The 27,039-nt window shown below is 44.7% G+C and overlaps 1 protein-coding gene across 10 annotated transcripts in view; it reads right to left on the bottom strand.

Annotated features, from left to right (window-relative positions):
• UBE2F (ubiquitin conjugating enzyme E2 F (putative)) overlaps positions 1–27,039 on the bottom strand; it is a 625,415-nt gene that overhangs the window by 293,017 nt on the left and 305,359 nt on the right. For all 10 annotated transcript variants that reach the window (XM_033944350.1, XM_033944352.1, XM_033944349.1 and 7 more), the window contains one exon: positions 6,112–6,179. In XM_033944350.1, the coding sequence (XP_033800241.1) occupies positions 6,112–6,179 (68 nt within the window). The remainder of the gene's footprint in view (positions 1–6,111; positions 6,180–27,039) is intronic.

Here is a 27,039-nt window from a genome sequence, read left to right on the forward strand (position 1 = left end):
TCCACACTTGCAGTTCAGAAAGCCTGTTGGGAGCTTGGTGAAGACTTGAAACCTTTTGTAAAAACTGTAGCTTTTTCCAAAGTACTGCCAGCATATGGAAAGGGAGAGCAAAGAGTTAAAAACACAGAGGACTTCAATTGGTGGTTCAAAGCCTGGTGTCATCAAGAAGGCTTTAGGTACATAGGAGGACAGGGAAGTACATGGAAGGACAAGAAACTATATTGTACTGATGGGCTACATATTACTACAGCAGGAAAAAGAATCCTTGCAGAGAAATTTAGACAATATGTTTCTAGGCATTTAAACTAGAATGTGGGGGTGATGTATATATGAAGGATAATTATACAGACCACCCCCAGCAAAAGACAAGATGTGATGGTAGTAAAGATTGTAACACAAACAATATTAGCAACTCACTTCTTAGCGTTGCAATGGGAAGTGAAACGAAACAATAAAACTATACAAAAAACATTACCGCTGAAAAATAGTTGGAAAGTGATGACCACAAATATTCCCAGTCTAAGCAATAAAGTTCATGATCTGCAAGCCCTGATGTTAGAGGGAGACCTGGATATTGTTGCTATCACAGAGACATGGTTCAGTGAATTCCATGGATGGGATGCAGACATACCGGGATATAATCTTTTTAGAAAGGACAGAGATGGTCAAAAAAGTGGAGGAGTAGCTCTCTATGTATGGATTGATATCCAAGCGACTGAAATGCAAGGGACCGGGGAGAGGAAGAAGCGATATGGATCACTCTGAAATGAGAAGATGGAACTTCTATCTACGTTGGTGTAGTCTACAGACCTCCACAGCAAATTGATAAAGATCTGATTGTGGATATCCAAAAGTTTGGAAAGAAAGAGGAGGTGCTGCTGCTGGGAGATTTCAACCTGGAAAGATGTAGGGAGATTGTGGATGCCTTTCAAGAGGCTCTGCTCAGACAAATGGTGACGGAACCCACAAGAGAAAAAGCGATATTAGATCTAGTCCTCACAAATGGAGAGAGTACATCTAATGTATGAGTGGGTGCTCACCTGGGAAGTAGTGATCATCAAATGGTTTTGTTTGATATAATGGCTAAAGTGGAGGGCAGCCACATGATACTAAAAGTCCTAGATTTCAAATGTACAGACTTTAATGCAATGGGAGAGTACCTGAAGAAAGAGCTGTTAGGATGGGAGGACATAAGAGAAGTGGAAAAACAGTGGTCTAAGCTGAAAGGAGCTATAAAAAATGGCTACAGAACTTTATGTGAAGAAAATATATAAAAACAAGAGAAAAAGGAAACCAACATGGTTCTCCAAACTAGTGGTGGAGAAAATAAAGGCAAAAGAGTTGGCGTTCCTGAATTATAAGAAAAACCAAGAAGAGTACAGAAAGGACTACTGGGTGAAACTGAAAGAAGCCAAGAGGGAGATAAGAACATAAACATAAGAACATAAGAGCTGCCTCTGCTGAGGCAGACCATAGGTCCATCCCGCCCAGCGGTCTGCACCCGAGGCGGCCCATCAGGCCCATTGCCTGAGCAGTGGTCCCTGACTATTTTTATAGCTTACCATTTAAACCTATCCCTATAATCTACCTCTATTCTTATCTATACCCTTCTATCCCTTTGTCCTCCAAGTACCTATCCAAGGCTTCTTTGAAGCCCTGTAGCGTGCTCCTGCTTATCACATCCTCCGGCAGCGCATCCCATGTATCAACCACCCTCTGTGTGAAGAAGAACTTCCTGGCATTTGTTCTAAACCTCTCCCCTTTCAATTTCTCTGAGTGCCCCCTTGTACTTGTGGTCCCCCTTAATTTGAAAAATCTGTCCCTGTCTATTTTTTCTATACCTTTCATGATCTTGAAGGTTTCTATCATGTCTCCTCTAAGTCTCCACTTTTCCAGGGAGAAGAGCCCCAGCCTTTTCAGTCTGTCAGTATATGAGAGATCCTCCATGTCCTTTATTAGTTTAGTTGCTCTTCTCTGGACTTTCTCAAGTACTGCCATGTCCTTCTTGAGGTACGGTGACCAGTACTGAACACAGTACTCCAGGTGCGGTCGCACCATTGCGCGATACAGTGGCAGAATGACTTCCTTCGTCCTGGTCGTGATACCCTTTTTAATGATACCCAACATTTTGTTTGCTTTCCTTGAGGCTGAGGTGCACTGCTCCGATGCCTTTAATGTTGTGTCCACTATTACTCCCAGGTCTCTTTCAAGGTTGCTCACCCCTAGCGGTGATCCCCCCATTTTGTAAGTGAACAACGGGTTCTTTTTCCCTATATGCATGGCCTTGCATTTCCCTATGTTGAAGCTCATTTGCCACTTTTTGGCCCATTGTTCTAGTGTTGTCAGATCCTTTTGGAGATCTTCGCAGTCCTCCATGTTATTTACCCTGCTATATAGCTTGGTGTCATCCGCAAATTTGATAACCTCACATTTTGTTCTTGCCTCCAGGTCGTTAATGAATATATTGAACAGGAGCGGTCCCAGTACCGACCCCTGCGGAACTCCGCCCGTGACCCATTGCCAGTCTGAGTAATGGCCCTTTACTCCAACCCTCTGTTTCCTGTCCGCCAGCCAGTTTTTGATCCATCCAGTTTTTGACCTCCCCTTGTACCCCGTGGTTCCATAGCTTCCGTAGCAGTCTTTCATGTGGCACCTTGTTGAAGGCTTTTTAGAAGTCAAGGTAAATGATGTCTATGGATTCCCCTTTATCCACCTGGCTTGTTACCCCCTCAAAGAAGTATAATAAGTTTGTGAGGCATGACCTGACCTTGCAGAAGCCATGCTGGCTCGACTTTAGCTGCCCATTTTTTTCGATGTGTTCCCAGATGCTGTCTTTAATCAGCGCTTCCATCATCTTCCCCGGGACCGAGGTCAAGCTCACCGGCCTGTAGTTTCCTGGGTCTCCCCTTGAGCCTTTTTTGAAGATGGGCGTGACATTTGCTATTTTCCAGTCCTCCGGAATCTCACCAGTTTGTAAGGATAGGTTGCATATTTGTCGAAGTGTCTCAGCTATTTCATTTCTTAGTTCCTTGAGTACCCTTGGGTGAATGCCGTCCGGACCTGGTGATTTGTCGCTCCTTAGCCTGTCTATCTGCCTGAGGATATCCTCCTTGCTCACCTCTAGTTGGACCAGATTTTCATCCTGCTCTCCTTTTACAATCTCCTCGGGTTCCGGAATGTTGGTTGTGTCCTCCCTCGTGAAAACTGACGTAAAAAACTCATTTAACCTGTCGGCTATCTCTTTTTCCTCTTTTACTACTCCCTTTCTGTCCCCATCATCCAAGGGTCCCACTTCCTCCCTCGCTGGTTGCTTCCCCTTAACGTACCTGAAGAAAGATTTGAAGTTTGTTGCTTCCCCCGCCAGTCTCTCTTCATATTCTCTTTTTGCTTTTCTAACCACTCGGTGACACTCTTTTTGGTGTATTTTATGCTCCTTTTGGTTGTCCTCTGTTTTGTCTTTTTTCCATTTTTTGAATGATGCTTTCTTATCACTTATCGCCTTTTTCACTGCATTTGTTATCCACACTGGGTTTTTTGTTCTATTTTTTTTGCACCCTTTCCTGAACCTGGGAACGCACAGGTTCTGTGCTCCGTGCACTGTGCCCTTGAGTAGGGTCCAGGCTTTTTCTACGGACTCCATCTTCTTTGCGTTGTTTTTGAGTTTCTGTCCCACCATTTTCCTCATGGCTTCATAGTTCCCTTTCTTGAAGTTGAGTGCCGACGTCGTAGTTCTTTTCACCTTTGATGGTCCAATTTCTAGCCTGTACTGGATCGTGTTGTGATCGCTGTTTCCTAGTGGGGCTAGCACCGCCACCTCCTTAGCGGGTCCACCTAGTCCGTTGAGGATTAGGTCAAGAGTGGCATCACCCCGTGTTGGTTCCGTGACCAGCTGTTCCATAAAACAGTCCCTCGTGACCTCCAGGAATTTGGTCTCCCTCATGCAGTTTGAGTGCCCAATACTCCAGTCTATTCCCGGGTAGTTGAAGTCCCCCATCACCACCACCCTTCCGCTTTTGCATACCTGCCTCAGTTCAGCCTCCAGATCCTGGTCAATTTCTTCCGTTTGTCCAGGTGGGCGATAGTACAGACCCAATTTTATGTCTGCTCCAGTTCCTCCTGGTAGCTTAACCCATAATGATTCCAAGTCATCCGCCCTTACAGTTGTTTCCATCCTGGTTGAAGGTATGGAATCTTTTATATATAGCGCTATTCCTCCACCCTTTTTGTGTGACCTATCTCTCCTGTAGAGTTTGAATCCTGGTAAAGCCACATCCCATTTGTTGTCATCAGTCCACCACGTTTCTGTGACTCCAATTATGTCTAGGCCTTTTTTGTTGGCTAAGATTTCCAGCTCTCCCATTTTAGCCCCTAGGCTCCTAGCATTTGTGTATAGGCAATGTAAGTCCCGGTTGTTCGCCTTTCTTGCTGGCTTTCCTCGTGGTTTGGCACTCCTGGCGACCCCCTCGTGAGTTGCCAGTCCCCAAGCCTCGTCTCGGTCATCCTCCTCCTGTGGTGTGTCTGTTTCGTCCTCAGCCTGTTTCCCCATTTTCGGTTGTCCCTCTGGATTCCGTTGTTCTCTGTTAGTCCTGTTGGCCAATTTCTTTTTTGCCCTTGGCCCTTGCAATTTGTGAAAGCACAGGCGGAAGAGCAAATGCCTAAAAATGTAAAAAAGGGAGACGAAAATTTTTTCAGATACATCAGTGAAAGGAGGAAGATGAAAAATGGAATGGCTAAACTAAAAGATGCTAGGAACCAATATGTGGAGAGTGATGAGGAAAAAGCAAAAGTGCTAAACAGATTCTTCTGCTCTGTTTTCACCGAAGAAAATCCTGGAGAAGGACCGAGATTGTCTGGCAAAAGTACACGGGAAAATGGAGTAGATTCTGCACCGTTCACAGAGGAAAGTGTTTATGACCAACTTGAAAAACTGAAGGTGGACAAAGCGATGATCGCTATTTCCCAGGTGGGTACCCATTTGAACATTAAAGATACTTTCTCCATTTGTGAGGACCAGATCTAGTATCGCTTTTTCCCTCGTGGGTTCTGTCACCATTTGTCTGAGCAGATTCACATTCACTGTACATACCCTTAATATCTATTCATTTTCACTCCCTAAAGCCCATCTCTTGTCAAACATAGTTACTCAAGCAAACTGCTCATTTTATTTTCCTTAATTGACATACCTCAACTTTGCCCCTTTCACCTTTCTATCCAAAATGCATAGAACAGCTTTCCCAAATATGTGCTAAGTTCCCTCCTCTCTTACCTAACTCAAATGCAACAAAAATATTTCACCTCTTCAATTTTTCCAGCGCAAGTAAATTAATCAACCGGTGCTCTAAATCAGTGGTTCCCAACCCTGTCCTAGAGGACCACCAGCCAGCCAGATTTTCAGGATAGCCCTAATGAATATGCATGGAGCAGATTTGCATGTCTGTCACCTCCATTATATGCAAATCTCTCTCATGCATATTCATTATGGTTATCCCAAAAACCTGATTGGCTGGTGGTCCTCCAGGACAGGGTTAGGAACCACTGCTCTAAATAGGAGAGGGTATTTCTCTGTTTATTTAAGAGAAAACTGGGATTGATACCCTAAGCCAGGGATTGGCAATTTCGGTCCTTGAGAGCCGGAGTCAGGTCAGGTTTTCAGGATATCCACAATAAATATGCATGAGATAGATTTGCATCTCAAGGAGGCAGTGCATGCAAATCCATCTCGTACATATTCATTGTGGATATCCTGAAAACCTGACCTGGCTCCAGCTCTCGAGGACTGGAATTGCCTACCCCTGCCCTAGGCCTATAGATTCAATTACATAAGAAAGCATGATTACTAACACTTTACATTGCCAAAGTTCTCACTGAAACATTTCCAGACCTTTGTATCACATATGTTAATGCTCAGTGAAAGTTGTCCCTCCTCAATTTAACCTCATCTATTTTTAATCTTTTCAGATATAGCATATCTTAACTCAAAGACTCTTGTAGGTCTTGTACATGCTTTGCCAACCTAACTGAAAGCTCTAAATCTCAGGGACTGTCCATTTTGTGTGTCTGATAGAGTAGCATGCATCTAATATCCAATATACAAATAGTAAAAATACTTACCACCATGTTGTAAGCATCAGGAACTTCAATTTCAAACTGAAATTTCCCAGCTTGGTAATAACCTTCATCTAAGAAAACAAAAAATACACGTTTCTATTTAAACATCTCAATCATATTTCCATGCTACCTTTAATTTTTATGAAAATTTAAAGCTAGTTGTAGCTGTGGGACAGTGCTAGCAGAATAAAGTTTTTTATTGCTATATTATTGTGACAGGGTGGAGTTCCTGTCACTGACTAGTGGAGGAAGCCTGAGCAGAAGAAAGCAGGTGAAGTTTCCATGGAGTGAGAGACTCAAAAGGCTGGGGAGTGTAGGGACTGGCAGTGGCCCACAGGAAGAGCCAAAAGGGTAAAGGTCCAAGGCTGAGGGGGTCTTGCAAGCAACCAGCAGAGGGACCAGTGAATGCACTGGAAGCTCTCAAAAGGGCCCAGGAAGCAGCCTGATAAGACCCAGGAGAACATTGGCCGAAGGGACTGGCAGGGCTGTTGGCAACCAGCGGAGAGACCGGTGATGGCACTGGGAGCTGCAGAAAGACCTGGTGAGCCAAGTGAGGGTCAGGAAAGGACCTGGAAGAGCTCGAAGACCATAGAGTCCAGGGAGGACCTGGAGAAGATCTGGTCACAGGATTTAGAACTGTTTTAACCCTATAGGACGCCTGGGGTGAAGGCAAAGATAATACTAGTAGGACTAAAAGGCCAAAAGAAACAGATGATGAAATGTTAACAGAGAAGTTATCAAATTTGACAGCACTATAATACAGGGTGATTCAATTCTCCAAAGAAATACAAGGAACAAGAGACTCACTCAAGGATCATCAAAAATAATCTGCTGATAAGTGTAGATCATAGTGATACCCAACTGTTTTCGAATACAGTCAAACCTCGGTTTGCGAGTAACCTGGTTTGCGAGTGTTTTGCAAGACGAGCAAAACTTGTCTCGCAAAATGAGTGTTGACTCGATTTGCGAGCACCTACCCCGAAAACCGGCATCGCTCCTCCCCCCCCCCCCCCGCTCGTATCGGCACTCCCTCCCTGCGAGAACAGGCACCCCCCACCCGACCAACTTTAACTCAGGACGTGCCAGTGCTGCTTGAAGATCTTCTTCCTGCCTCTGCCAGCTTTGAGCATGCATCTGCGCATGCTCAAGCCCTTCTAATTCTCCCTCTCGCCGAGATTCTCGGAGAATCCTGTGGGCTGCGTGCCGGTGCCAGACGGGGGGTGAGTTAAAGTTGCTCGGGCGGGGGGTGATGGTTCGCAAGGGGGGGGTGGGGGAGTGAGAACGTATCAAAGCAAGTTTCCATTATTTCCTATGGGGAAACTCGCTTTGATATATGAGTATTTTGGTTTGTGAGCATGCTTCTGGAACGAATTATGCTCATAAACCAATGTTCCACTGTATATATACATTCACAACATTGTGAAAAAATGGAAAAAAACAGATCTGACTCTACTACCCCCCCTACTTTTTACAAAACCATGCAAGAGGTTTTTAGCACCAACTGGTGTGCTGAATACTCTGTACTTCTCTGATGCTCATATGAACTCTAGGACTGTCGGAGCAGCACAAAGCATTCAGCGTGCTGGCAAGCACTAAAAAACCTCTTGTGCAATTTTGTAAAAAGTAACATTTCATATACTGATTTAATTAAACAAAACACCAAAGCAGTCTTTTTAGTATAATCACAGGCCAATTACCGCAATACTGACAGGATAAATTTCATATCAGGAAATGCTAGAGAGGTAAAGTTTTAAATGGAATAAATGAATGCTTCATGGAGCAGCTAGTTCAGGAATCAAAAAGAAGATAATTTATTTTAAATCCAGACTTTCTTGGAATGCATACTTACTGAGAAACAATAGTTTTTGGGCCACTTGGCAAGAATGATAACTAGAAACTAAAGACATTTATTGCAACAGCATTTAACTTTCAAAGTGGCAGCTATGATAAAATGAGGAAAAGGGTTTTAAAAAAAACAAACTAAGAAAAGCAAGGTAGATACAAATCAATATTTTTTTAATTAAAAAAAAATCAGATTTTTAAAATTTAAATTGGATTTAATTCAGATTTTAATAAATTTTTTTGGGGTTTTTTTTTAAAGGAAAATCTGTCTAAAGACAGTTTTCTTTTTAAGATACATTATAGTCCAAAAGCTATTCATCATTAAATTAAATGAGGATTCGTTTTTAATTATCACATTGATGATTACACCTTTGTTGTCTACTGTAATTCCATTTATTTGGGTCTGCCTAAATTTGTTTTGCGTGCATTGCAGTTGGCACAAAATGCTGCTGCACGCCTTTTTGTTCATGCCTTGAAATTTGATCACATTAGTCTGATTATTCCAAGAGCTTCATTGGCTACCTGTTGGCATGCGGGTTGAATTTAAGGTTCTTTGTGTGCTGTTTAAGTTACTTCGTCAAAAATAAAGAAAGTACAAATGTTGAGTGACTAAAAAAGGATATGTCAACTATTATTGAATAGTCACTCTATGTACCTTAACAGAAAAATTTCAACAAATCTTATTTAACTGTTATTGAAGCTTATGCTCAGAGACATGAAGGCGAATGTGCCACCTCACCACCCAATCATCGCATTGTTCAATACAGTGTCAGAATGATAGCAATAGTCACTATTGAATTTATAATGGTCAAACAGGCTATAAGCTTAACATCTTGTATTGATGGCTTAAGATAGAAAAACTTAGCTTTCAAAATTTACTGGTTCCGACGTGACACGTTTCGGTACTGCTTCAGGGAACCGACATTGCTCTGCTACACCACCTCAAACTTTAGGTAATGAAGTCTCTGAAATAAACATTTAAAAATTGTGTTACTTTATTTCAACATCAATTAAAACCGTGCGTATTAACGAAATACAAATCGATCCTAGCTTCAAAAGAGAAGAGACTCACCATGTAATGTCAAAAATATTGCATTCTCACCATTAAGTTTTACTTCTTCCTAGAAATCCAACAGCTAAAGAGATGCCGACAAGCTGTTCTTTTTAAAACTATAGCATCACCACGCAAACAGTCACATGGGAGCGTCAATGGCATCACTACGTTCAACAAGGGAAATCCCAATTGTTCGCTAACAAGAATTTAAAGGGACCAAATGCATAAAAGATGGAAGGACGTAAAATGATCAACACCCGGCACTGAAAAATAAGCAAAACTGAAAAAGAAAGGGGCAGATCGAAAATACTTCCTTAAAGGGAATATTACTGCATATTACTTTCAATTCGATCAATCATTCTTTTTACAAACCAGGGGCACTGCAATGGGTGCCAATATGGCCCCCACTGTAGCGTGCCTGTATGTGGCTGCATTCGAAGAGCAATATCTTTACCCCTCTGAGTATTTTACTAAATTGCTAAGGTGGAAACGCTATATTGATAATGTGTTTGAAGTTTGGGTGGGCACTGCAACAGAGCTCTCTACATTTTTGACATGGATCAACCAGGGAGATACTAACTTGAAGTTTACAGCTCAATTTGATACCCAACCATTGTCCTTTTTGGATATCAATATATCTTTGAGTAATGGCAAGTTCAATACCACCATTTTCAGAAAATCGACAGATCGTAATAAACTTTTGAGATATGAGAGTTATCATCCGAGGCATTTAAGGAAAAATATCCCCACAGGGCAATTTTTAAGGTTACGCCGATTATGCTCTTCAAAAAGTGAATTTGTTGATAAAGCTGAAGAGATGAAGGAGCATTTTAAAGAGAGAGGGTACCCAGATTCTACAATCAAGAAGGCGTTCAAAAGGGCACTTCATTCCCACAGGGAAGTGTAGCTAACTCCAAATAATAGAATTAATCGTTCAAAAAATGGAAACAGGACCAAACGCAGGCCAACCAAAAGGAACACAAGGAAAGCCAGAAGGAGTGCCACCGAGTGGTTAGGAGAGCAAAGAGGGAATATGAAGAGAGACTAGTGGGAGAGGCAAAAAATTTCAAATCATTCTTCAGGTACGTAAAGGGAAAGCAACCAGCGAGGGAGGAAGTGGGGCCCTTGGATGATGGGGATAGAAAGGGAGTAGTGAGGGAGGAAAAAGAAATAGCTGACAAGTTAAATGACTTCTTTATGTCGGTCTTCACGAGGGAGGACTCATCCAACATTCCGGAACCAGAGGCAATAGAAAATGGAGATCAAGATAGTGAGCTGGTCCAACTAGAGGTGAGCCAGGAGGATGTCCTCAGGTAGATAGACAAGCTAAAGAGCGACAAGTCGCCAGGTCCGGACGGCATTCACCCAAGGGTGCTCAAGGAATTAAGGAATGAAATAGCAGAGACACTTCAGCAAATATGCAACCTATCCCTAAAAACTGGAGAGATCCCGGAGGACTGGAAAATAGCTAATGTCACGCCCATCTTCAAGAAGGGTTCAAGGGGCGACCTGGGAAACTATAGGCCGGTGAGCCTCACATCGGTCCCGGGAAAGATGATGGAGGCGCTGATTAAGGACAGCATCTGTGATCATATCGAAAAAAATGGACAGCTAAGGTCGAGCCAGCATGGGTTCTGCAAGGGTAGGTCGTGCCTCACAAACTTGTTGTACTTCTTCGAGGGGGTAAATAGCCAGGTGGACAAAGGTGAACCCATAGACATAATTTACCTGGACTTCCAGAAAGCCTTCGATAAGGTACCACATGAGCGGTTGCTCAGGAAGCTATGGAATCACGGGGTGCGAGGGGAGGTCCACCAATGGATCAAAAACTGGCTGGCAGACAGGAAGCAGAGGGTTGGTGTAAAGGGCCACTACTCGGACTGGCAAGGGGTCACGAGCGGGGTTCCTCAAGGGTCAGTGCTGGGACCGCTCCTGTTTAACATATTCATTGATGACCTGGAGGCGGGAACAAAATGTGAGGTCATCAAATTCGCAGATGACACCAAACTATTCAGCAAGGTTGAAACCACGGTAGATTGCGAGGATCTCCAAAGGGATCTTACGACACTGGAAGAATGGGCGAAAAAGTGGCAAATGAGCTTCAACGTAGGGAAATGCAAGGTCATGCATATAGGGAGAAGGAACCCGATGTTCACTTACAAAATGGGGGGATCAATGCTAGGGGTCAGTAAGCTGGAAAGAGACCTGGGAGTGATGGTAGACACGACATTGAAGGCGTCGGCACAGTGCGCCACAGCCTCGAGGAAAGCAAACCAAATGTTAGGTATCATTAAGAAGGGTATCTCGACCAGAACGAAGGAAGTCATCCTGCCACTGTACCGGGCTATGGTGCGCCCGCATCTGGAATACTGTGTACAGTACTGGTCACCGTACCTCAAAAAGGACATGGCAATGCTTGAGGGAGTCCAGAGAAGAGCAACTAAACTGATTAAGGGTATGGAAAACCTTACATACACTGACAGACTGAAGAAGCTGGGGCTGTTCTCCCTGGAAAAGCGGAGACTCAGAGGAGATATGATAGAGACCTTCAAGATCCTGAGGGGCATCGAAAAGGTTGACAAGGACAGATTTTTCAATTTGAAAGAAACCACAAGAACAAGGGGACACTCGATGAAATTGAAGGGGGACAGGTTTAGAACAAACGCAAGGAAATTCTTTTTCACACAGAGGGTGGTGGATACATGGAACACCCTTTCAGAGGCCGTGATAGGAAATAGCACAGTACAGGGTTTCAAGGAAGACCTGGATAGGTTCCTGGAGGAAAAAGGGATTGAGGGGTACAGATAAGAGCAGTGGAAGGTTTAGAGATAAGTGTAGAGGTAGATATAAAATTAGTCAGGGACAGCTGCTCAGGCAATATGCCTGATGGGCCGCCGCGTGAGCGGACCGCTGGGCGGGATGGACCTCTGGTCTGCCCCGGCGGAGGCGACTACTTATGTTCTTATGTTCTTATGCCCAAGTATGTGTCATTCCTTACTCACAAAACGCTTTTAAAAATAAAACAGATTATTCATTCTCATTGGAGCATTTTACAATATCATGCCATTTTTGAGGATCTACCAAGGTTTGCATATTCACGAGCACGTAATTTAAAACAACATCTTCAAAGCTCAATATTGCTCTAAGATTAGCCCATCTAGTGGGACAGAGGGGACACACTCACCATGTACAACTTGTACAGTTTGTCAATACAGTGTCACTTTGAATGACATGAATGTCCCAGAGTGGGTTAAGAAATACAAAATGCGAGCAGTCACTAACTGTAGCACTAAAGGAGTGGTATATGTAATTCAGTGCCCTTGTCAGTTGTTATACATTGGCCACACTATTTGAAGTATCTGTACCAGAATTGGCGAACATGTTAGCAGGATACTGAATGAAGTCTTGGAGGCCCCTCTCACCCAGCACTGGCTTAATGAAAAACACCCCATGTCAGCCATACGTTATTCTATCTTGGAAGTCCCCAGTTTGCCTCGGGGAGGCAATTTAAAAGCTAGATTATACTCTAAAGAACAAGCTTGGATTTTTAAATTAGGGACATTATATCCGAACGGGTTGAACAGCGAGATCGAATGGAGGGCTTTTCATAGTTTCTCATTTCACTGCTGGATGCAGTAATATTCCCTTTAAGAAAGTATTTTCGATCTGCCCCTTTCTTTTTCAGTTTTGCTTATTTTTCAATGCCAGATGTTGGTCATTTTACGTCCTTCCATCTTTTATGCATTTGGTCCCTTTAAATTCTTTTTAGTGAACAACTGATATTTACCTTGTTGAACGTAGTGACACCATTGACACTCCCATGTGACTGATTGCATGGTGATGCTATAGTTTTAAAAAGAACAGCTTGTCGGTGTCTCTTTAGCTGTTGGATTTCTAGGAAGAAGTAAAACTTAATGGTGAGAATGTGATATTTTTGACGTTACATGGTGAGTCTCTTCTCTTTTGAAGCTAGGATCGATTTGTATTTCGTTAATAAGCACGGTTTTAATTGATGTTGAAATAAAGTAACACAATTTTTAAATGTTTATTTCAGAGACTTCATTACCCAAAGTTTGAGGTGGTGTAGCAGAGCAATGTCGGTTCCCTGAAGCAGTACCGAAACATGTCACGTCGGAACCAGTGAATTTTGAAAGCTAAGTTTTTCTATCTTAAGCCATCAATACAAGATGTTAAGCTTATAGCCTGTTTGACCATTATAAATTCAATAGTGACTATTGCTATCATTCTGACACTGTATTGAACAATGCGATGATTGGGTGGTGAGGTGGCACATTCGCCTTCATGTTTCTGAGCATAAGCTTCAATAACAGTTAAATAAGATTTGTTGAAATTTTTCTGTATAGAATAACTATTCAATAATAGTTTAAGTTACTTCAGCACAATCGCCCATCCTCGGTTTGCTCTCTCCTGCAGTGCTATTGTCCTTCACATGTGCTACGGTCGTCATATAGTTTCAAACTTGAAATTCCATCGTTAGTTGCCCTGAGGCTTACAGGGAACTGTAAATACATGTTCTCTATGCAGGGCCCAGCGCTGTGGAATGCTTAACCGTTGACATTGTGCTAATCTAATATTCTTTTGCAGTACAGAAAGGAGGTGAAAATTGTGTTTGGCTTTTTAAGAGCCAGCCATGTGACAGTATGAGTTAGAGCAGTTTTTTGCCGTTTTATCTAGTTTAGTACCTGTTTGTTTTGAATTTGTTTGTACATTTTATCAAGACTTTGTATGTGATTTTGTTCCCCGCTTAGATTTGTGAATAGGCAGGTTATAAATAATTATAAATAAATAAATAATTATGTAGCATAAGGTTATATGTTCATGCATTAAAAAAAAAAAATTTGTTAAGTCTTGGGTAATGTTCACAATGATCCTGTTGTATATGCTTGTATAACAGAAGATGGGAATTCTTTCTTGCAGAAACAATTGTACTTCAGGAAATGCACATACAGCAGAATACTTATAGGAAGTAGCAGCAAAAGCTATGATAAATAGGAACAAAATTTCAAATGTCTAGTACGCAGTTTAGTCACAGACAATGCTGCAAATGCATCCAAGATGGAAAGAAATTTAGAATAGCATGAACAGAATGCCAAGCTAATAACACATGATTGAAGTGCTCATTTGCTGCACCTCCTAGCCAAAGACTTCAGTGTCCCAGAGATAAAGACTAATGTTATTGAAATTGCTAAATACTTCCATAATAATCATTTTGTAGCAGCAGCAGCTCTTTAAAGACTTGGTGGAACCAAGTTAACACCCCCACAAGATGTTAGTTGGAACTCTGTAGTAGATTGTTTTGAGCAATATATCAAGAACTGGTCTATTCTGATGACATCTGGTTGTAAATATTAAGATTATATCAGCAAGAAAGTCTGCAGAAAACCATGATTTAAATCAAGTCTTTCTGATTAGTGATTTAAATCAATTTGATTTAAATCAATTCACCCTGAAGAAAAAGCTACAAATGTTGAGAGATTAAATAAGTCATGGATGTTGCTTAAAAATATTTTGGAAGCCCAGATCAAAGGAGGAAGGCAGGCCAAAAAGCATATATAATTTGCATAAATTTGCTTGAGGAGAGAGCTGTTGATAAAAAGGCTTCTTTGTATTAGTTTAGGACCTTTTTGAGACTTGGGGAGCAGCAAGTGGGAGAGAGGCCTAGAAAAACTGTTAAGTCAGGCCAAGCACACCATACTTCACTGGGGTGTGAATCCTCTCACCCTAACCTAAAAGTGCTCCTTGAGAAGAGACCTCTTAGTTTGAAACTGAACTCTGAGGACTTTCTTAAAAGATCAGATTCCACAGATGAACCTTGAGGGGAATGATGGCCTAGTGCCTCTTAGTAAACCTGGTTCAAAGAGGGAGGTTGTAGAGGATCTGCATAAATGAGTTTTCACAGCAACCTGTGAACTTCTCTGTGTTTAATGTGTGGTCTACAGACGGTCCCGACTTCTCATCTGGAGAGCAGAAAGACTGTAACCTCTGAAGCAGCAATGCAAAACGGAGTTTTCCCCTTCAGGATTACTGGCTATGGTGTCTGAAAGGTGGAGTACCGAGTGAAGTGCTCTGTGAAGTACTCAGACCATTTTTGCAGCTAAGTTTCTCCGTCTTTTTCTGCTTTGGGATTTTTTTGAAGTTGTTGATGACTTTATGCTATTGTACAGATCTTGGTCACACAATTTGTTTTTTGATTTTGGCTTGCCCTTTGTATGTGGGTGGTTCCTCTGAGGGCTGCTACAGTGCTACCTTTTCCACCTATAATTACCACCACATGTGAGAAAGTATTTCCAACCTTTGAGAGTTTTCTAGAAAATGGAGTTTCTTGCCAAGGAAGCTGAACTGAGGCTTTTTCTCCACTTTTCTTTGTTTTATTCTAATTTCGAGTGCTTGGGTTGTGTGTGTGTGAGCCCATATGTGCCCTTACAGTGTCTGAGGTCCCCTGTTTTCATTTGGGACATAGTTATTAGTAGGAGTGATTTCAATTACCCTAACTATGACTGACCACACAAACTCACTAGTGAAAAAATGTTTTTTCACGCTATGGAAACTAAGGACCATAAAAAAATACTTTGATCCAACATCATTCAGGCTGCTGGTACAGGCACTGATCCTATCCATCCTGGACTACCTGGGTATCCCATCTCATCTACCTGGGTATCCCACAAAAAACAATAAAAAAAACTGAGACTAATACAAAACACCGCCGTTCGCCTAATTTTCGGACTAAGAAAAAGTGACCACATCAGCCCCTACTATAAAAAGCTACATTGGCTACCAATAGAAGCTCGAATATTATTCAAATTTGCTTGCACCTGTTTCAGGCAAGCCTGGGGACTAGCACCCTCCTACCTACAATCTCACTTCATCCTATACAACCCCACCCGTACAACCAGAAACAAAAACAGCTTTGCATACCCAAAGATTACAGGCTGCAGATACAAATCATACCTGGACAAAACCTTTAAGTTCCAAGCGAACAGACAGCAAGTTTGGCTGAAAAACTACATAAACGAACCCAATCTGACATACAGTGCATTCCGAAAAGCGATCAAAACCGCCCTCTTCGCCAAATTCATTGACTAAAACTGTCCCCTCCCCCACTGGGACTTCCCCGCTGTAAACGCCTTTTCTCTCTCTCAAGAAGCTCCTTTCATGTATTCAGGTATTCTCTACCCATAGAACTCCACTTAATATGTTAGTACCAAAGCATTCAGGAACTCCAATTAATACGTAAGCTTCCCTTTTAGATTATTGTTTAATATTTAGACTCACTGTATGGTATTGTACTTAGACTTACTGTATTGTATTGTATTTAGACTCATAGTAATGTATTGTATTGTATTGTATTGAGACTCATTGTTCGGTATCGTAAGTAGACTTATTGTATTGGACCTTTGTTATTTGCTGAATGTCCAGCCTTCTTACAATGTAAACCGCCTAGAAGTCGCCTGACTATGGCGGTATAGAAAAATAAAGTTATTATTATTATTATTATTGACTGGTTAAATGTTACATTAGGGAGTGCTAGGAAGGTAAAATTCCTAGATGTCATAAATGACTGCTTCTTGGAGCAACTGGTCCAGGAACCAACAAGAGGGGGTACTATTTTAGATTTAGTCCTTAGTGGAATGCAAGACATAGTACGAGAGTTAACTGTGCTGGGGCCGCTGGGAAACAATGATCATAATGTGATCGAATTTGAGCTGATACCGGGAGTAACGTCGCAAAAGAAATTTAATGTAGGTTCAGATCTACAACCTCAGCATCCTGGGGTTGTGGGTTCAAACCCCGCACTGCTCCTTGTGACTCTGGGCAAGTCACTCAGTTCTTCATAGCCCCAGGTACGTTAGAAAGATTGTGAGCCCACCGGGACAGATAGGGAAAATGCTTGAGTACCTGATTGTAAAATCCGCTTAGATAACCTTGATAGGCAGTATATAAAATCCTAATAAACTTGAAACTTGAACTTGAATTATCGAAAGGCGACTATGATAATATGAGGAAAATGGTTAAAAGAAGTTAAAAGGATCAGCTGCAAAGGTTAGGACTGTAAACCAGGCGTAGATGTTATTTAAAAATACTGTCATGGTAGCCAAGACCAGATGTATTCCACGTATCAGCAATGGAGGAAAGAAAAGTTAACGAGAGCTGTTGTGGTTAAAAGATGAAGTGAAAGAGGCTATTAGAGCCAAAAAAACATCCTTTAAGAATGGAAAAAGGATCCGAATACAGAAAATAAGAAAAAGCACAAGCAAAGGCAAATTAGATGCAAAGGATTGATAAAGACAGCTAAGAAAGAATATGAAGAGAAACTTGCAAGAGAAGCAAAAACTCATAGCAATTTTTTTAGGTACATCAGAAGCAGAAAACCTGTGAGAGAATCTGTGGGATCGTTGGATGATCAAGAAGCAAAAGGGGCACTCAGGGAGGATAAGGCCATAGCGGAAAGATTGAATGAATTCTTTGCTTCGGTCTTTATGGAAGAAGATGTAAGAGATCCACTTGAACCGGAAATGGTTTTCAGGGGTGATGATGTGGAGGAACTGAAAGAAATCTTGGTGAATCTGGAAGATGTACTAAGCCAAATTGACAAGTTAAAGAGTGATAAATCACCAGGACCGGATGGAATACATCCCAGGGTATTACAAGAACTCAAAAATGAAATTGCTGACCTGCTGTTAGTGATCTGTAACCTGTCATTAAAATCGGGCATGGACAGAATCCACCCTAGAGTATTGAAAGAACTGAAGGAGGAAATAGCGGAACTACTACAGCAGGTTGTAATCTATCCTTGAAAACAGGCGTGATCCTGGAGGATTGGAAGATAGCTAATGTTACACCCATCTTTAAAAAAGGATCGAGAAGTGACCCGGGGAACTACAGACAGGTAAGTCTGACTTCGGTTCCAGTGAAAATGGTGGAAACGCTGATAAAAGAAAGCATCGATGAGCATCTAGAAAGGAATAAACTGATGAAAACAAGCCAACATGGCTTCTGCAAGGGAAGATCATGCCTAATGAACTTATTGCACTTCTTCAAAAGAATTAATAAACAAATGGACAAAGGGGACCCCATAGACATCGTACACTTGGATTTCCAATAAACCTTTGACAAGGTACCCCATGAACGCCTACTACGGAAATTGAAGAACCATGGGGTGGAAGGAGCCGTACATAGATGGATCAAAAATTGGTTGACGGGTAGGAAGCAAAGGGTAGGAGTAAAGGGCCACTACTCTGACTGGAGGAGGGTCATGAGTGGTGTTCCGCAGGGGTTGATACTCGGACCGCTGCTGTTCAATGTATTTATAAATGATCTAGAAACAGGGATGAAGTGCGAAGTAATAAAATTCGCAGACGACACCAAACTATTTAGTGGAGTTGGGACTAAAGAGGACTGTGAGGATTTACAAAGGGACCTGAACAAACTAGAAGAGTGGATGAAGAGATGGCAGATGAAGTTTAATGTAGAGAAATGTAAAGTCTTGCATGTAGGAAACAGAAACCTGAAGGTAAAATTATGGTCTTACCTGTTAATTTTCTTTCCTTTAGAAGCAGCAGATGAATCCAGACTAGTGGGTATAGCTCACATCGACCAGCAGGTGGAGATAGAGAACTGATTAACAGTTGGCCTTAAAGCCTGGTGTTCCTCTTGTTACTTCAGTTATGCATTTTGCCCAAGCAGCCCGAAAGGAGCATGAGCATCCACAAAACTTCATTCCAGTAGAAAATGTGCCCCTAAATAATACAATTACCAACCATATCCCAACTGAAACCATAAACAAACACCCTACACACATACAGTGCACTTGGGGAGGGGCTCTGGATTCATCTGCTGCTTCTAAAGGAAAGAAAATTAACAGGTAAGACCATAATTTTACCTTCCATAGCAAAGCAGCAGATGAATCCAGACTAGTGGGATGTAGCAAAGCAAACTCAAACCGGGTGGGACGCCAATGCCGCCTCCGCCAGTACTGCAGTGCCAAAACTTGCCTCCGCACTGGCTGCTACGTCTAAGCGATAATGCTTCGAAAAGGTATTACCCGACGACCAAGTGGCCGCTCGGCAAATTTCCTCCAAAGACATCCCCCCGGACTCCGCCCAAGACGTAGCCAATGCCCGAGTGGAATGAGCATGAAGGTGCTCCGGTACTTTCTTACCTGTCAACACATAAGCCGAAGCAATCGTCTCCTTGACCCAACGCGCAATGGACGCTTTAGACGCCGCCATCCCCTTGTTCTTACCCGCGAACAATACAAAGAGATGGTCCGACCTACGAAAATCATTCGTCACCCCCAAATAATGGAGAAGCATACGCCGCACATTCAGTCGACGCAAAGACAAAAATCGTTTACCCCAATCCTCCTTCCGGAAGGACGGGAGGAATACACTCTGGTTCACATGAAATGAAGAAATCACCTTAGGCAGGAAGGACGGCACCGGCCGCACTGACACCCCCGTCTCAGAAAAACGTAAAAAGGGTTCTCTGCAAGAAAGCGCCTGAAGCTCCGATACTCGCCTCGCCGAAGCCATTGCCACCAAGAACACTGTTTTCAGCGTGACATCCTTCAAAGTGGCCGCTGACAGGGGTTCAAAAGGTGCCCCCTGCAACCTCCCCAGGACGAGTTTAAGATTCCAGGAAGGACAAATTCGCCTTACCGGCGGGCGGATATGGTGAACCCCTTTGAGGAAACGGACCACGTCCGGCTGCGACGCCAGCGACGCGCCAGCCACCCGTCCCCTGTAACAGGCAAGGGCCGCCACCTGAACCCTTAAAGAGTTATAGGCTAATCCTTTCTCTACGCCTTCCTGCAGAAAGGCAAGAATAGCCGCCAGAGATGCATGGAAGGGCGCGATTCCCTGTCGACCGCACCAAGCATCAAAAATCTTCCAGACTCTCGCATAGGAGGTCGAAGTCGAAATCTTCTTAGCTTTAAGAAGCGTGGCAATCACCTGCTCCGAATAGCCCTTCTTCTTTAGCCTTGACCGCTCAAGAGCCAGGCCGTAAGACCAAAGCGGGCCGGATCTTTCATCCAGATTGGGCCCTGAGTTAGTAAGTCCGGAGTTACCTGGAACGTCACCCGATCGCCTACTGAAAGCTGAACGAGATCTGCGTACCACGGTCGACGCGGCCAATCCGGAGCCACCAGGATCACCCTGCCGTGAAAGAGAGAGATGCGTTGTAACACCCGCCCTATCATGGGCCAAGGCGGGAACACATACAGAAGGGAATTTGGAGGCCATGGGAGGGCCAACGCGTCCACCCCCTCCGAGCCCTTCTCCTTGCGCCTGCTGAAGAAGCGAGGCAACTTCGCATTGCGGGACGAAGCCATGAGATCCAACTCTGGCAACCCCCACCGACGGACTAGCAGGTCGAACGCTCGAGCCGACAATTCCCACTCGCCCGGATCTAGAAGATTTCTGCTGAGGAAGTCCGCTTGCACGTTTTCGTGACCTGCAATGTATGCCGCCGACAGAAGCGGAACATGCCCTTCTGCCCACTGAAACAATTTCCTTGCCTCTTCGGCCAACTGCGGACTCCGAGTGCCCCCCTGAAGATTGACATATGCGACCGCCGTGACACTGTCCGAAAAGATTCTGGTCGGCCTGTCCTGAATCAGGGACTGAAAAGCCCTCAGCGCCAATCTGATCGCTTTTAACTCCAACAAATTGATGGGCCACTGTGCTTCCTCTAAGGACCACACTCCCTGCACCGACGCTTGCAGGCACTGGGCCCCCCAGCCCCTCAGACTGGCATCCGTCGTCACCACCACCCACTCCGGTGTGGCTAACGGCATGCCCTGCCACAGGTGCAACTCGTGTAGCCACTATTGCATGCTGCGAGCCGCCCGAGGACTCCATTGGAGACGCACATTGTAGTCCAGAGAAGCTGGGGACCAGCGAGAGAGAAGCGACTGTTGTAAGGGTCTCATGTGGCCCCGAGCCCAGGGGACCACCTCCAGAGTCGCTACCATGGAGCCCAAAAGCTGCACATAATCCCAAACCCGAGGTCTGGCCGACCCGAGAAGTAGGCGAATCTGAGCCTGCAATTTCTCTCCCCGGTCTCGGGGTAGAAATACTCTCCCCAGAGCAGTGTCGAATCTGACCCCCAGATGTACCAAAGACTGCGACGGGGACAGAAAACTCTTGGGAAAATTGACGATCCACCCTAACGACTGAAGGAGAGATATTACCCTCTGAGTGACCGACAAACTCTCCTGTCTGGACGAGGCGCGGATCAACCAGTCGTCTAAGTAAGGGTGTACCCGAATCCCTTCCTTGCGAAGAGAGGCTGCTACCACGACCATGACTTTGGAAAAGGTGCGGGGAGCCGTCGCCAGGCCAAAGGGCATTGCCCGAAACTGATAGTGCTGGCCAAGAATCGCAAACCTTAGATACCGCTGATGCGGAGGCCAGATCGGGATATGTAGGTACGCCTCCTTGAGATCTAGGGACGTGAGGAACTCTCCCGGTCGAACTGCCGCAATGACCGAGCGTACCGTCTCCATCCGGAAATGGCGAACACTGAGAAATCTGTTGACCACTTTGAGCACCGGTCTGAACGACCCCCCCTTCTTTGGAACAATGAAGTAAAGGGAATATATCCCGCGGCCTACCTCTTCCGGGGGCACCGGTACCACCGCCCCCAGATCGAGCAGCCCCTGAAGAGTCATGCGGACCGCCTCTCCCTTGGCCGCCCCATGGCACGGGGACACCAAGAAAGAATCTTCGACGGGAGAGGCGAACTCCAACTTGTACCCTTCTCGAACAATGTCCAACACCCACTGATCTGACGTGATTGTGGCCCACTCCGCCCGGAACGCCGAAAGCCGGCCCCCTAAGGGAAGGGCGGAGGGAGCCAAGCCCCCGTCATTGCGGAGTGCGACTTGGTGGGGTACGTGTTGGCTGACCTGAAGAGGGTTTCGTCGTACGAAAGGAACTCCTCTGCTGAAACCTAGGCCTCGATGCAGAGAAAGAACCACATGCTGATCTGAAGAATGGTTTACCAGGCCTGGACCGCCTCACATCTCTGAAGCGCGGTCTAGACGAGGAGGACCTCACCGGGGGCCTAGCCCTATCCTCCGGTAGACGCTGTGTTTTGGTATCCCCAAAATCTTTCACCAATTTCTCTAAGTCCTCTCCAAATAATAAACCTCCTTTAAAAGGGAGTCTCGCCAGCCTAAGCTTGGATGCAGCATCTGCTGCCCAATGTCGGAGCCATAAGGATCTGCGCGATACCACTGACAGAGACATCTGTTTCGCAGATGCTCGAATAATGTCATATAAGGAGTCTGTCAAATAGGCCAAGCCCGACTCCAAATCAGCCAGTTCCGAAGGGACAGAACCCCCGGACTCCATTAAATTATCGGTCATCCCTTGTGACCACTGCAAACATGCCCTCGCCGCATACGAGCTGCAAATAGCGGCCTGTAAGGTAACCGCAGCTACTTCAAAGGACATTTTTAGTGAAGATTCAATCTTCCTATCCTGCGCATCCTTTAGCGTCACCCCCCCTTCCACCGGCAAGGTAGTCTTTTTCGTTACCGCTGCCACCAAAGCGTCCACCCTAGGTAACCTAAACTTTTCAAGTTCGGTCGGGTCAACCGGATACAGGAGCCGCATGGCCTTTGCCACTCGTAAACTGGCCTCCGGCGTATCTCATTGCGCCGCGATCAGCTCCTGCATGGCTTCATGCACCGGAAAGGACCTAGGTGGCTTACGTGTACCTGCCATCAGGGGGTTACCCGACACCTTAGCATCTTCCTGAGAGATATTTAAACCCTGCAAAGCCTTGGAAATCAAGGACGCCAGCTCCTCTCTATAAAACAGCCGGAGCGCGGAAGGATCATCAACTTCCCTGCCCGGGGGATCCTCTACCTCCCAATCTAAGACCTCCCCTTCCTCTAATGATTCAGGAAGGGAGAAAGGTGAAAAGGGAAGATGACCTTCAGCGTCCACGGTCGCGAGTCTGCGTTTCTTCGCCCCCTGCGACCGCCCAGGCGACAGTACAGGACCCGCAGACGGGCCGGCATTAGCCCCGGTTAAACCCGTGGAGGTGGAAGGCCCCGGGAGGGACGGACAGGTCGCCTGCACCGACTGGGCCGACTGCGAGCCCTGTAGCAGAAATGCTTGGTGCAATAACATAACAAATTCCGGGGAGAAGGAACTCACCCCCAGTAAAGTTGAACCAGCCTGATCAATGCTAGGGCGCGCAGCCGCGCTGTCCCCTAGCGACCCCGGCTCCCTGACCTCCGCTGACCTCCCCTCAGCCGCGGAAGAGCCTTGCAGTCCCCCCCGAGTCACCCTCGAGGCCCGGGGACGTAGACCGTGCCTCACGGGAGATGGCTAACTCACACGCTTGCAGGAAGGCATCTTCTGCCGGTGTGTCCCCACACCCTGCAGAGCAGAAGCCTGACAGTGCTCTGCGCTTCCCACAGCGCGAGCACCACTGAGCCGCCACTGCTGCCATCGCTAAAACCGGCGCTTCAAAAAAAACTTGTTTTTTTTTTTTTTTTTTCACACACGCGGCACCACGCCGCCGACCGCTGACTCCACCCCCCCCCCCCCGCGACCGCCGGAACGAACACGAACGACCGACTGACTAAAGAGGAGGCAGACAGCAAACACAGTAACTCACCAACCGGTCCCCGCTCTAACTGCAGTCGGGTTACAGCTGGTAATCGCACTGCAAGCCACACAGCATGGCTCAGCACAAGCAAGAAGACGCTGTTTTTTTTGTACTGGAATGAAGAACTCCAAGACGAACTTCCTGCAGTGGCCCAAGAACCCACTCAAACCAACGGAGGGGAGGGTGGAGAAGGGACCTGGGAGGGCCCAGGTGTAGCTCCCAAAGCCGGCACCGCTCAGCCAGGCACCTCTGTCCTACTGAAGAGACCGAGTCTCAACAGAGGAAGCCACAGGAACACCACCAAACCGGCCCCAGCCAGAATCCAGGAGCTAGTAGAGTAAGCTCCATTCCTGCTGGGAGATAGAGCAAAACTGAAGTAACAAGAGGAACACCAGGCTTTAAGGCCAACTGTTAATCAGTTCTCTATCTCCACCTGCTGGTCGATGTGAGCTATACCCACTAGTCTGGATTCATCTGCTGCTTTGCTATGGAAGTACAGCTATACGATGGGAGGGCTGGTAATGGGTGAAAGTATCCTAGAAAAGGACTTGGGGGTAATAGTGGACAAGACAATGAAGCTGTCGGCACAGTGCACAGTGGCCTCTAAGAAGGCGAATAGAATGCTAGGTATTATCAAGAATGTTATTACAACCAGAACAAAAGAAGTTATCCTGCCGTTGTAATCGGGCGATGGTGCGCTCGCATCTGAAGTACTGCGTCCAGTATTAGTCGCTGTACCTTAAGAAGGATATGACGATACTCGAGGGGGTCCAGAAAAGAGCGACACGATTGATAAAAGGTATGGAAAACCTTTCATATGCTGAAAGATTAGAGAAACTGGGGCTCTTTTCCCTGGAAAAACGGAGACTTAGAGGGGACATGATAGAGACTTACAAGATCATGATGGACATAGAGAAAGTGGAGAGGGACAGATTCTTCAAACTTTCGAAAACTACAAGAAAGAGAGGGCATTCAGAAAAATTAAAAGGGGACAGATTCAGAACCATGCTAGGAAGTTCTTCTTCACCCAAAGGGTGGTGGACACCTGGAATGCGCTTCCAGAGGGTGTAATAGGACAGAGTACGGTATTGGGGTTCAAGAAGGGATTAGATGATTTCCTGAAGGAAAAGGGTATAGAAGGGTATAGATAGAGGATTACTACACAGGTTCTGGACCTGATGACCACCGCGTGAGCGGACTGCTGGGCATGATGGACCTCTGATCTGACCCAGCAGAGGCACTGCTTATGTTCTTATGTTACCTGAAGACTGGAGGGTGGCCAATGTTAGGCCGATTTTTAAAAAGGGCTCCAGGGGAGATCCAGGAAAATTACAGACTGATAAGCCTTACTTCAGTGCCGGACAAAATGGTGGAAACAATTATAAAAAATAAAATTTTGGAACATGTAGACAAACATGATTTCATGAGATGGAGTCAGCATGGGTTCAGCCGAGGGAGATCTTGCCTCACAAATTTCCTTGACTTCTTTGAAGGTTGAATAAAAATGTGGATAAAGGTGAGCCAGTTGAAATAATGTATCTAGATTTTCAGAAAGCTTTTGATAAAGTTGCTCACAAGAGGTTCCTGAGAAAATTAAAGTGTCATGGGATAGGTGGCTAAGTTTAGTTGGGTACTAGAAATTAGTTATCGGATAGAATACAGAGGGTAGGGTTAAATGGTCACTTTTCTCAATGGACAAGAGTAGCTGAGTTCAAAGGGTATTAATACAAAAGAACTGTTAAATTTAGTTACAAATTTATTTGATACTACACACCATACTCAATCTACGTATAATATTAAAATACCTCTAGCAAACGAGTTAGCTCAGCATTTTGATTCAAAAATTACAAATTTAAGAAATATCTGCTCGACAAGTGATATTTATGAATATAAAACACCTAATATGCAAGGAATTGCAGTACAAGTGGACATGATCTGGAGCTCCTTTCATGATTTAGAATGGAATAATTACATCAAATTATATAACAAGTATGTTAGATCTTATTGTGTTTTGGATTCTTGCCCACCAGAAATTATGAGGGCAGCTCAATTAGATTTTAAGTTAAACTTGTTGAATTACTTGAATGACAATTTAAAAAATTGAAAATTTCTTACTAATTATGGTCACATTATAATAACTCTAATTCCAAAAAATCGTAAAGAATCACCAGCCTTAATAACTAACTACAGACCAGTAGCATCTATTCCATTTTTCTGCAAAATTATGGAAGGTTTGGTCCATTCTCAATTAATCATTAATTAATCTTGATCAATTTTCACTTTTTCATGAATCTCAATCAGGTTTTAGATCTATGTTTAATACTGAGACAGTAATTGCGGCTATTTTGGATAATTTACATTTCCTGTTTAGTAAGGGCCTCAATGCCTTGATTATGCAATTTGACATGAGTTTTGCATTTGATTTAGTGGACCACAGAAAACTGTTACAATGTTTGGAAGAGTGTAGTTACTTACCTGTAACGTAGGTTCTCCGTGGACAGCAGGATAGTCAGCCACATATGGGTGTTGTCCCAACAGCTCCCAATTTACGGATAAGCTCTCCAATAGCTCAAAGAGATTTTTTTTTTTTTTTTCTCTGAGCACGTGCAGTGCCCGGGCACCACTGGGCATGCCCGAGCCCTACCCATTTCCCCCCTGCTTCCCCCTAATCCCCAGGATGTTCCTAGCTGTGGCCGGGTCGGCCATATGGGGAGGCGGGTGGGTTGTGTGGCTGACTATCCTGCTGTCCACGGAGAACCTACGTTACAGGTAAGTAACTACACTTTCTCCTAGGACAAGCAGGATGAGTCAGCCACATATGGGTGTACTGAATGGACCTGCGATTTAGCGCTCTGTGCATCCCTCGCCTGGCTGTGGAGGCCGAGCCGGGCAGGGTAATCAGGCAAAGCAGGCTCAGTTGTGCAAACAGGTTTCTTTAATAAAGTGCTGTGTTAACTGGGCAATAATACTCGCCGAACAGTGCAACTGGTCAATAACCGTCAAGGAACAGTGAGAAAAACTAACTGGTCAACAGTAACAATTCGTAATAGCATGTAAACAGTAACAATTCGTAATTGCGTGTAACAATTAGTACTTGTATATTGAACCTCTAGTCTAGACATGTAGTACTGGCTGGCACTTAATCAGTATCTGTGCCCCCCTACTTGATCAGTGCTTGTCAAGGTAGTGGTAGTGGTTGGTGTCCCTCCCGGGAGGGGGAGGACCGCTTGCAAGACTGTTTGGCCGAATGCATTCGGGGCGTGGAATGCTATGTCGAGGCAGTAGTGCTTGGTAAAGGTGTGCAAGGAGGACCAAGTGGCTGCATTGCAGATGTCCTCTATTGGTGTATGGTGTAGATGAGCCAGAGTGGTGGCTACGGCTCTGAG

Source organism: Geotrypetes seraphini, chromosome 5 (assembly GCF_902459505.1).
Source record: "Geotrypetes seraphini chromosome 5, aGeoSer1.1, whole genome shotgun sequence".
Classification (NCBI taxonomy): domain Eukaryota; kingdom Metazoa; phylum Chordata; class Amphibia; order Gymnophiona; family Dermophiidae; genus Geotrypetes; species Geotrypetes seraphini.